We start from the raw sequence: 12,514 nt of genomic DNA on the forward strand, positions 1-12,514 counted from the left end.
GAAGTTAAATTAAACCCAACTTGGAAGATTTGCTTGAACAATTTTGCCCTTTTTCCCCGCTTCCCATATTTTAAAATAAAAGTCTTTTTTTTTTTCCATGTGGGTCCCAGGAGCTTTATACATTATCTTCAAATTTTGATTTCTTGGTAGGCAGGCATTAGGCAGAATCTAAGATGTACAGATCTGTAATTCTAGTTTTTCCTGAGACTTCAGCGAGATACCTCAATCCCAGCCACCTTAGCTCCTTGGACTAAATACCTTCGCAAGTGTACAGCACGGGAACATGAGAGAACTCAGTTCCAAACATCCATGCCAATGTGACTCTGGATTCTAACGAGGACACGGTAATGTTTTTAATAAAGGTAGTTGGTGTCCTGCATCAAAGCACCTTTCTTTGAGATATTAACTATTACTTATGTAACTTAACTAGGTCTGCTTGGTAGGTATTTGGTTGAACCCGTAGTGTTTGAATTCTGGCCCCGCCCCCAATGAACAGCCACCAATCGCAGGTTGCCTATTTGCGAGCTGGTTTCTTCCTCTGTAAAAGGATCCGTCAGGCGTGCCTCCCTCACACTTGTAGGGATTGAACGTGAACACTGCAAGGTACCTGGAACTTAGAGAATGTGCGACTAACTTGGCAATTACTGTCTTTGTGCTTCGCTTCCTTCAGGTTCTTTGCAGATGGATTCTAAGTGTTAAAAAGAATTATCGGAAGAACGTCGCCTACCACAATTGGAGGCATGCCTTTAACACGGCCCAGTGCATGTTTGCTGCTCTGAAAGCAGGCAAGATTCAGGTACTTCACCGAGCCATTCAGATTCCGGCTCAGTGGAACCGACAGCGTATCTTTTCAAATTCTTTTCAGTGTGCTCTTAGAGTGGTTGAATAATTGACCAGATAGGGACTCCTGGCTGGTTGACAATTAGCACAGCACAAGAGCTGCCCACTAACTTTCTTTCATTTGTAATGAAGGTTACGTAGTAAAATTCCCTAACGTCGGGTTACGTTTTTAGTAATTCTTGGGCAAATAAATAGTTCCATCAGAGGAAGACCGAAAGAAAAACATTACATTTCTCATTTCACAGTCAAGTGCTCCATAGTAGAATTACTCAAAAACCAAATGCCATCACGTATGAGCTCATTGTCAGACTCTGTGTGGAAGGCTTTCACTTCTGTAAATGCTTGATCAGAGCCAAGTAAAAGGAAGATCCGTGCAGAAAACACACAAAATACGTATTTCCAGCCAAATCCTATTATATCCCTGTCCTCAGATTCCATCTTCAGAGGGAACTGACTAGTTATTCTAAGTAAGCGGTCCTAGGTATCTGCTACATCATTCAAACTGGGAGGCTCCCAGTTTCGAAACATAAATGTCAAAAATACTATTCTCTGTCAAATATTCTCCTTTCATGAGTTTCACGTTTTAAGTCGGTTTTAAACGAAATGACTGGACTTGGGTTCGGCTTAGCCTGGTATATCATGTGTAAAGCCTTGGATTCGACTGCAGAACCATTGTCTAAGAAGACATCCAAAATGACACAGTAGCTATTTTACCCATAAAGAATTTTCCAAGAAAAGGATGCACTTACCTTGGGTTGGCCGTGAATCTTAGGATTACCACTACAGAAAGCTGCCATGCTTTTCCTGAAGAACAAGATGAACAAGGAGGCAGTTTTCACACATGCTTCCCAGCTTATAGTGCTGGGAGTTCCCATAGGATAGAGTGGGGTAGCAGTTAACTTGGATTTCATACACTGTGTCACTGACATCGGGCATAGTACCATAAATAATATAAATAGCAAGTACTCAAAATAACACACACACACATATATATATAATATATATATATGACATATACATATATGTGAATATATTATGCAACCACTGAAAGCCATTTTTCCAGTGATTCAGTTCTATTTTATTTAATAGTCACATTGCCTTGGTTACTTAACGGTATAGCAGCCTATCACAGGGAGGTTACAGAAAACAAAAGAAAAATATTGAAGTGTGTTACAATTATTCCACATATGTAAACATAAGATTTGTGACATTAACTATGGGTGGGTAGATTATTTTTTTCATTCTTTACTTAAAAATTGTATAGTGTCAGTATGTGTTGGTGTGCATATATGTCATGGCACAGGTATAGAAGTCAGAGGACAACTTTGGAGGTGGGTCTGTCCTGCCTTGGTCCATTACCAGACCTGAGCACCCATTGCCAGGCGGACACAAATAGCAAACGGTTTTATCCACTGAGCCAGGTTACTGCCCCCAGAGTATTCATTTTTGAAGCATTTCAACTTTTCTGTTTGGTGAGATTTGTGGTCGCTCATTGCGAATGACCACAGGAACGGTCACCTGCAGAGTAGAAATCTGAAGAGTACTCTGTGGCCACACACAAGTACAGGAATGGATACCGAGAAGTAGGAGAATGCCCCGCCCCACGCTTTATCTCCTTTCTCCAATGCCTTTGCATGCAGAACAAGTTGACGGACCTGGAGATCCTTGCGCTGCTGATCGCTGCTTTAAGCCATGATCTGGATCATCGCGGTGTGAACAACTCATACATACAGCGGTAAGACGGCTCTGCCAAGCAAAGGAGGGAATGTTTCCGATACATTACTGAACTGTACTTTTTAAAGTTAGAGCTACAAAAGAGGGGAGGGTGTAAAAAGAATAAATTGGCCAAGTGTCTTTACACAGTCTGACTACTTTTAAGGAAAATAGGAAGTGAACGCAAGTGTCAGACCCTATTGCTCACATTTCAGGCCTGAAGTTCAAACAGTCTTTCTGTTGAGAATCTTACTACATGATCATTGTGAGTTTTGCTTTAGTTTGTGTGCTCTCAGCTTTTAATCCCAATGCTAAGGAGGCAGAGGCAGGTAGATCTCTGTAAATTGGAAGCCAGCATGGTCTACAAAGTGAGTCTACTAAGACAGCCAGAGCTACATGAGAGAAACTCTGTCTTGAAAACAACAAAAGGAAAAGAAAGGAAGGAAGAGAGAGAAGGAGGGAGGGAGAGAGGAAGGGAGGGAAGGAGGGAGGGAGGGAGGGAGAGATGAATAGTCCAGAAGGGGTAGAATTTTTACCACGGAGTGGAAAAGACAGTATTTGAAAAAGTGTTGAGCTTGGCCCTGCTTGCTTATGATGCTCAGTATACTAAGGCTTTTGGGTTTTGTAGTGGTATATATCACACAGTGTTAGAGAACTTGAGTTCTGTGGTCAGGCTGTAGATCTGCCAGAGTTCCTATGTAACCTTGGGCAAGGAAGCTGATTTCTCTGCACCTTCATTTCCTTTAAAATGGAAATAACGGCATGCCTGTATCACAGGGTTGGCGCGTGTTTTCAGAGACCACAAGCGTCACCACCCAGAGGAAGGTGTGCCATATGTTGTGTTGAATTCTAGTGACACAGTTGCTAGAGATGGTTGTATTAGGGTGACACTCTCACTAGCAGATCTTAAGAGTAAGACACTAACCTCGTGACCACACTAAGTGGCATCTTGTGATGACAACTGAACAAATAAAACTGATGTACTTTTCATCAAGTCACCGAGCCCCTGGTGCAGTCTGGCTGACTTGGTTGAACACTGCATTTTAGTGGCAGGATCTGTTCCTGCTGAGGGTCTCTAAGTGTGTCAGTGGCCTGACTGGTCACTCTCCAGTGGAAATCCCAAAGGTGTCCAGGGTGTTTGTGAGAAACAGAAGGCTGGCTGTAAGAAGAATCGAAAGGATGTATAACCACATCTGATGCTGAGCTTTCCCCAATAAGAGAGAACAGTCTTGCCTATCGAAGACTGGCTGTTTCCACTTGAAAACTTAAAGATCTGAAAAATTAACTTGGTGGCATGTCCTTTGTCACTGTGCCTTATATGAGTGTGACCCAGAGTGTCACATGAGCTGTACTGATGAAAGGGAGGTAGCAACAGAAGAAGATCCACAGTGTGGCCAGCCCATACCTACACATGGCTATCCTCCCTGCCTAGCTCAGAAAGGAACAGTGTGTTATTGGTACATACACTGTTATTTTTTTGTACAAATTGTTCTCATGTTGCTCTATATAAGTGAAAAATCAGAAAAAATCGCAGCTCTATTCTCATTTAAATTAAAAAAATAGTTACTATGAAACAATTTTTTAACCTATTAACTTTTGTTCATCTAAAAAAACATTTTACCCAGAAGAACATCTTGAGAAATAGCATCTTCCCTCTAGGTAAAAGTACCTGGGGCTGGGGGATAGGGGCAGGGGTCATGTAGATTGTAGAATTTTATTTTCATATACATAAAGTAGTAACTCTTGAAAAAACTAAAGTAGCTCAGAGACTTTTATTTCTTCCCGAGTCACTGTACTTTGAGTACAGGAAAACAGGACTTCTTTCCTGACTGGGAATGACCAGTACTTAACGTGGGGCCGGTAAGTAGGACACTTGAAGTGTCATGCAGACACTTGAGGTGGAAAAGTACTGTAAGCATCCCATATAAAGTTATTTCTTCTACAGAGGCACACTGTCCCAGATCCCACGGGACGTCCTAAGTGACACATAATAAAACAATACAAAAAGACGGTAGATAAATAAGAGCAGTTACTCAGAGAGAAGGGGGTATTCATGGGTAATAGAATCTGAAACTAAAACCTTCCTCCTTAAATGACCCCGGGGACACTACGTTGAGGTAAGGCTTTTCTTGGGTAGTAGGCTATCCCTTTGAACCACTGTTGGCTTCCTTGTTTCCTTCCTTTATTAGGAAGACTGAGACTGCCAAGGATTCCCACTGGTATCCTGTGATCTATTTCAGGGTACTGCTTTCACATACTCTTCTTGGATAGGAGAAATTCTCTCAGACAGATGAGGACCGTGAACACGCGTGGTGGTGTAGACCGCAGCTGTGGTTCCATGGATAGAGTGCTTGCATAAGCATGCATGGAGCTCTGGGTTTGACCCTTAGCACCATGTAAAGCAGACGTGGTGTTACACTCAGGAGACAGAGGCAGGGTGATCAGACGATGCTCAAGGTTATCCTCGGTTACATGGCATGTGTGAGGCTAGCCTGAGCTACATGAGATTCTGCCTCAACACAAAATGAGCTGGGAACACAACAGCTAACGTACAAACACTCACTTTTTAAAAAATTATAAAACCTGTATTACGGAGAGAAAATTTCTTCATCAAGCCTGTGGTGGATATCGTAGGATTTGCATGTGCATTTATTTGCTTTGTTTCAAGTCCAATGCTTATAAAATGACTCATCAAAATTTATGCTACATGTTGGGCTTATGCATTGTGAATAATTGCTAGAGCTTTGGTTCTTTGCAAGTGACATGTACACTGTAGTCTCTGACCCTTGAGATGACAGTGACAAATTATCTACCAAGTCTGGCATCATCTGATAAAGTGGACTTCAAGAGAAAGAGATTGGCCAAGCAAAGTATAGTCCATGTCCCAGCGTTCATAGAGAACATGAGACAAGAGCTAGATTCTGCAATGGGGGAGGATTTTCAGAAAAAGTACAAAGACATTCCAGGATGCTGGGAAGTAGGCACTTCTCAGAACAGTAGTGGTAGCCCCCCAAAAAAATGGACAAGGAGGAGGGGCCAGGAGATTTCTTCCAGGAAGCAGGAAATGCTAAGCAGCATGGAGTAAAATTGCCATAGAATTTGTGAACCGTTGCCATAGGCAATAAGAACATTTCCTAGGAAGAAGTCACAACATGAGCCACATGATAAATAGGTTAAAATTACAACCACAGAGCTCAATTAGAAAACTGCCTTAGGAAGCCAGTTATGAACTGCCAGTCACACTGAGTAGAGGAGAAAGAAGCCAAAGGAAAGATGCTAATTTAGCAAATGGAAGGGAATTATATGTGTGTGTGTGTTGGTGGGAATCACAACTTTTAGTGTGAAAAACTGGAGCACCAGTAGTGAAGTGTTGAGCATGGAGAAGCTGGCTCACAGGTTACAAAGCAGTGAAGATTTCAGCCCAGGGTCCTGCACGTGTGACAGGCAGAGTCAAGACCACCATGGTGGCAGCCTGAGTGGCAGCACTGTTTGTCTCACAGGACATCTATTTTGAATCAATTTCCAAGGCTTTCTGTTTCTTGTCTATTTCCTAATAGCACTGTCCAAGGAAGACCAAGGACTGTGCGAGAGAGGAAAATGCAGAGGAAGAATGCTGGTCCAGTAATGCTCGCTGACGTCAGCGTGGGAATAGCATTCCACAGCAGCAGTGGTTTACATAGGGCCTTCTCATGCAGCCTTAAATAGAGGCAACATGAATACATTGGTTTTGTGATTTTTTTTTTTTTTGTAAACAGGAAATCTGAGACATTTTCACCCATTGCTTGATTCATGAATCTGTATTTTTAGAATGTAGAGACAAGCACATTTTGGCATTTGTCTGTCTCACAAACCAAAAATCTCATAAACCCCAGATCCTCTCTAATGTGAAGCAGCTCTTTCTGCCTCACCTAAAAATGTAAAGTGCATGTGAAGTTCCAGCTGTTTTGTGTTATAGCTACTTCATTGCATTTCCTGGACCAGCTCCTAACTAGGTCAGTGAGTAGACACTGTAGGGCCCTGCAGCACCATGTCAGGGTGAGCAATGAGGGGAAACGCTTGAACCCCAGTCCTGTCACTCATATCGTCATTGAGACAGTGACAGACTCTGTCTAAACATTTGGTCATCTAGAAAACACACGCAGAAATGCTCATTTATCTAACAGTCTCAGCCCAGGTTCCTCTGAAACCCTACACTGAGATTTAGTGAATATGTGGCCCCCAGTAGCAGGAAGAAAAGCCTGGAATGGAAGATGGAGAGAGAGATTCTCCCAATGTGCACATATTTGAGCAGCTGGTATTCAGAGGTGATTGGGAGGAACCTTACCAAAGGAGACCTGGAAGGACTCAGCTCTAGGGCAGAAGGCAGTAAGCTCCCTCACCCCTTAGTCACAGGTGGTTCCCGGGCCTTATCTCTCCTACACTCCTGTGGGCACCATGATGGGGTCAGATGAAAGGTACCCAGGGTGGGCCAAGACAAGGTAGAGAGCTTTCTGATTGGTAGAGAGCTTTCTGATTGGCACCAGTCTGTTAGAGAACGGAGGAAACACTGAATAGATGAAAGAAGGGGTGGGTGTGAGGATTCTGATACAGTGAGGTACAATAATAATAAACCAGCTCACACGACGCCTGCCCTGTTATGGGCTCTTGATAAATGGAAAAGAAATGTCAGCAGATTCCAAAGGTTTACAGTCTGTCGTGGTGAAAAGTTTATAAGCAGTGAGCATCAGCCGAATACATCAGATACTAAACTAAGGGTGTAGCCTCTAGCTTCTACTTCAAGTTGTGTGTCTTACGTTTATGGGAGTTGGTTGGTTAGTTGGCTGATAGGTTCCAGGACAGGTTCCCACCTTGTATCCTAGGCCGGCCTCCAACTAAAGTTCCTCCAGCCTCGGTTTCCCTGATTTTCTGCTCTTCTTGTGTGTGTGAGCATAACAGACACCAAGAGGCTTTTTCTTTTAGTGGGCCTGAAGTGGTTGAGGGAGGTGCCCATTGTGCTAGTAAAGTTGGCTTCCACATGGAAGGACAGAGAAGAATAGAGAGTCCATGGAAGGATCCAGAAGAGAGGCCACTGACCCTTCTTATCATACCTGTCATTTCATGACACGTCCCTGCCAGCTCTCACATGATCCCATTCCAGAACAGCTGGCGGACAACTCTCCCCCACTTCCTTCTGGCTGCCACCTCTTTATCTGAGGCACCCTTACTTGAGTGGCCGCAGTGACCCAACTGACCCCAGGTAGTCCACACATCACAGCAGGCCCTTTCAACAAATCTGTTCCTGCAGCTGGGTTCAGTGTCTGCTCCATCTCTTACGTTGCACATAACTCCCGACCAGAGAAGAGCTGAATGATGGAAATTGGGGAGAGGGGGCGGAGACTGGGATGGGTTGTGCCAATAGGAGCATTAAATCGGCAAGACGGTGACCGTTTAAACAGCAGGAGCAGGCAGTGCCTCGCCACACCCTCCAGTCTTCATATGCAGCTTGTGTTTTCCCAAAGCATCTGCCTGGTTTGCACTCTAGCCAATTTTTTTCAGGGCCTCTTTTTGTTTGTTTGTTTTCGTTTTTAATGAACAAATAAAATGGAAAACAACACTCTAGCGAGGAAATAGCAAACCATTCATATTTTTAGCATGATCGTGGGGCTTTGCAATTCATAAGTCCCATTGCTAGACATTTTAAGAGCAACAAGTTACAAGACCCTTTTATCTCTTGAAGAAGGAATTGTGCAGTGTCACTTTTCACAAGTGCAGGGTCATGAGAAATGAAATGGAAGGCTTCCTGTCGTGCATTAGAAGTCCTTTTGTGACTACTGTCCCACACATACAGTAAACAGTACCATAAACACCCTTCCCCCTTCGTTTATACAGCAGGAAATCTTTGCTGCTTCTCCCAAGTTCAGTTTAGAAAGCTTTCGGGCTGTCCTGCACTCAAACAACCCTGTGACTCATCTTCCTCCTTCCTGCCTTCCTAACCCCCCTCACTCACTCACACACACTGCCCCCAACCCCATCTCGAGTTCCATCATTCAGACCCCATGGATCCCATCTCAAAGGATTCTTTACTTATATGCAGGCAGGCACACGTGTGTACACAGGCAGGTACACATGAATACGCCAACCTTCTGCCTGAACATTGTTTCAGAGAGAAGGGCAACACAGATTTGTTCTAGACTTTAAGTCAGTTGGGGTCCTGAACCTGAAAATCGCATACAGTAACAGGTATCATGGGGTGGTACAAGGCTGTGCGTAGAGCTGTTCTTACTCTTCACATCCTGTGTTTTCAAATTTCAAACCAGTGAGACCGCCCTTTGAACGGGCAGCATCTTTGTGAACAGTTTACGTCAGTATTTATTTCTGAGAGATTACCCCACTCCCCTCAGCAGGGGAGAAAATTATTAGTTTGTTTTTGAGATAATTTCAGTCAGAGCCATTAATGAGTTGGTGAAGTAACATGTTTGGGAACGTTTCCTTCCTCTCTTTCTTCAACATCGTCACTCCCAGGAGTGAACACCCGCTGGCCCAGCTGTACTGTCACTCCATCATGGAACACCATCATTTTGACCAGTGCTTGATGATTCTAAACAGCCCAGTAAGTATGTCATTTATTGTTGTGAGTTTCAAAAGACAGCTTTATACATGCAGTTGTATTTTTAGGTTTTGGACTTATTCCCGGCATCATAAATTCTTGAACATTCTCTACTCCTTTTTGGGTAAGGAAGGAATAGCCCAAACATTCTACGGCTGCACTTCTCTGGACAGTAAAAAAAAAAAAAAAAAAAAAAAAAAAAAACTAATGTTGCTCACAAGGGAAATTCAATCACTGACCTTTAATTTCTCCAAACTAGAAACCAAACTGGTATTTTATGGCCCCGGCTTACTTTTTTAAACAAATGAAATGGTGCATACGGATAAGTACCTGTTCCTTCCTTTGTTTTTCTTTTACTTATGCTAGAGTTGAACCTAAGCCCCTGTCTGTGCCTGCTAACCAGGAGCCTTGCCAGCCTGCTGTATCCCAAGCCCTGTCTCAGTTTTATGGGAGCTTCTAGCCGCTCACAGACCATTTTGTTAAGGAGCGAGAAAGCTATTCGACAGCTTGGATAAGTGTATATTTGTAAACGTAAAAAAACACTGTTTGCTAAATAAACACGCATGTAAGGAGCATATAACATCGACAAATAACATGTTCACATTATTTGTTGTCTACTTGTGTTGGCTTTATAAGGAAAAAAAGAGAGAAAGTTCTTAACTCACATTGAACAGTCATAATGCATGATACACAATCTGAGGAGATTTTATCATCATGTCTTCCGGCTTACTGGACTTGGGTCTAGTTTTTTCCCCGGCTGCAAGAGAACTAGGGAATTACACGGTGGTCACTCTTTTTAGGGCCATCCATATAATATACCACTCTCACGTTGTAAACCAAAACGGCCACCTCATGATAATATGGTTCACACCATGAGCCCAGTCTCTTCCTTCGCTGCCTCCACCCACATCTCCTGCTCCTCACTGTGCTCCTGTGCCTCTGTGTCCTTTCCTACTTCTCCAGCCAGAGAACAAGGAAGCAGAAAGGCAGGAAAATGGATCTGGCCATTCTCAACAGTCTGACACTGCCAGTGCCCTAATCTGTGTGGCTGGTGGGTGATGGGGATGTCATCTTTCCTGCAGAGCACCCTCATGGTGGGGATACCCCATAACATCTACAGAGATCCAGCCGATCTGGTCTTGCCTTTGAGATTTCTTGGGCAGGATGCATCACATTAATCCTTTCTAGTCTCACCTCCTCTCTGAACACAGAAGACATACACAGGATGTCTCCTCCCGCTCTCTCCCCTGTCCTCTCCCCCCCCCTCTCTTATTTGAGGCAAAGGGAAGTCTTACCTCTTCCCTAACGCCTTGGTGTGACTAAAAAGCTATGAAGTATGCACTTGGGGTGCAGCTCAGGGGTAGAGTGTGTTTTGCATGTGTAAGACATTAGGTTCGACCCTCCAACACTGTTAAAAAATAAGCTGCACATGTTTGGCTGCCACCTGTGAAAGTTTATATGAGACTTAATAGCATTTGCTATAACATGGAACACGCTCACTGATGGGTGATTGGTATCATTTTAACGTTGTGTCCTGGGAAAAACATGCAAGTTATTGTAGGAATTGTTAAACCCTGGCATTTACTAAGAAAGTATTTGAAGAGTGAGGAGCGGGCCATTGTACCTTCGACTATGGGCCATGTGAAGTTCTGGGCACTGATTCACTTTTACTGACCCACTGTCCACACTGACTCATGTCTCAGTCCAGCAATTTCTTCCATTGCTCTTGTATGCTTTGGTACATTTGGAGGCAGCCTCGAGGCCTTTTGGGTCCACTCACCTCCAAGAACCTCTCTCGGTTAGCTCTGATTCAAAGCAGCACAGATTTTCAGTGATCTGCCCAAACACCATGTTCTCCATGAACTATGTTATTTTTAGTGTACAATTTTCCAAAATCAAGCCTGGAGAAACGTATGCATGTTAGAGTAGAAACATCTGGGCTCTCCTTGGGAAAATGCTCGGTAGCTAAAGCTTTTTATTTATGTCTTTGGTAGGGGAGGGAGTAGATTTAAAAATAAGTAAACATAGGCCCATGGAGGTCACCCTGCCCTCTATCTCACTGAAGAGCTGAAAAGTCTTCATCCCCTAATCCTCCTGCCTCTACCTCCCAAGTGCAGGGATTACAGGAGTTCACTGCTACAACAAACTTAAAAATGTCCTGTTGGTGTCTCATTTCAAGTTCAGTTCCAAAGGAAATAAATTACTAATCTTTAGAAAGGTGGGTTAAGTATTTTCCTGTCATACTTTTTTTGTTAGATAATGTACCACTTATTATTTAATATGTTATTACTTAGCATAACACAAGAGATCTGGTTGTACATTTTGCTGGCTTAAGTCAGAAAAGCCATCTATATATTCTATCTTCGTAAGCACACTTTAAAAAAAAAAAAGACTCTGTGCTTCGGAGACTGTGGTATCAAAAAAGACACTTTGGTTTCTGCTGGAAATTGTCTCATCTTAAAAATAAGTAAAGGCGCCAGGAGAGTTCTGAACAGTTTCATTTGGCCCAAATCTAAAATGATGAGATATTTTAAAATAATGATTGTGGTTGCAATTACAGATTCTGGCCATTAATTCAATCCATGTTAGTTTTAGACTCTCATTACCCCTTAATCACTGTCTTTGCCCCCAGCCTTCCCCCCCAGCTGAGCAAATCAGTTCCAACTCCCTGACTTTATTCTTTGCTTCCAGATCTCACTTCTACAGCCCCGGTACTCTCTTGGCTCCGAGACATAGAAAGCCTTAAGATTCAGTTTACACAGGTTGTGAATGTATTTGGCGTGGCTGGTGCTTTGTTTAGCAGAAGGTCTAAGAGCTACTCTGTCTTTAATTACAGACAAACATACAGGATTCTATGTAAAAACAACCTTCAGTGATGCGTACATGGGTTACCCACACTTGTTTAGAAGAAAATTTTACGAATACGGGGAAACATGACCTACAAGAAAAATTAGCATGATTTTTATTATTCTTTGTGGGAGGGGTTATAATATAATTACACAATTTTCTCTTTCCTTCCTCCCAGCCCTCCTATCTACCCCTCCTTGCTCTCTTGCAAATTCATGGTCTCTCTTTCATTATTATTACATATGCACAGTTTGTGATCTTCCCTGGGGAAGACCTACCTGCTCTCTGCATATGAATTCCTCTCTTTTAAGCGTTCCCTACAGATCTTTGAGCCCATGTTTTCTTATGTCACCAACCAGTAAAGCACCTTTGGCTCAGGCCAGCTAACCATCTACATTGTCATGTTCATAAGGACCACGTACTATTCTCAGTATTAGCTAAAGTCTATAAATATGAGCCAGCAATGTTATCAAGTGTGTTGTAGAAGCCACAGAGGAGTGTCTCAAATCAATTACCTAAAAGTTTCAC

The 12,514-nt window shown here is 43.0% G+C and overlaps 1 protein-coding gene across 2 annotated transcripts in view; it reads left to right on the forward strand.

The window, feature by feature from the left end:
• PDE5A (phosphodiesterase 5A) overlaps positions 1 to 12,514 on the forward strand; it is a gene marked incomplete at its 5' end in the record, with an annotated part of 121,547 nt that overhangs the window by 93,225 nt on the left and 15,808 nt on the right. For both annotated transcript variants that reach the window (XM_080916311.1, XM_080916312.1), the window contains 3 exons: positions 671 to 796; positions 2,481 to 2,575; positions 9,055 to 9,142. In XM_080916311.1, coding sequence (XP_080772437.1) covers positions 671 to 796; positions 2,481 to 2,575; positions 9,055 to 9,142 — 309 coding nt within the window. The remainder of the gene's footprint in view (positions 1 to 670; positions 797 to 2,480; positions 2,576 to 9,054; positions 9,143 to 12,514) is intronic.

Source organism: Micromys minutus, assembly GCF_963924665.1.
Source record: "Micromys minutus genome assembly, chromosome: 4".
Taxonomy (NCBI): domain Eukaryota; kingdom Metazoa; phylum Chordata; class Mammalia; order Rodentia; family Muridae; genus Micromys; species Micromys minutus.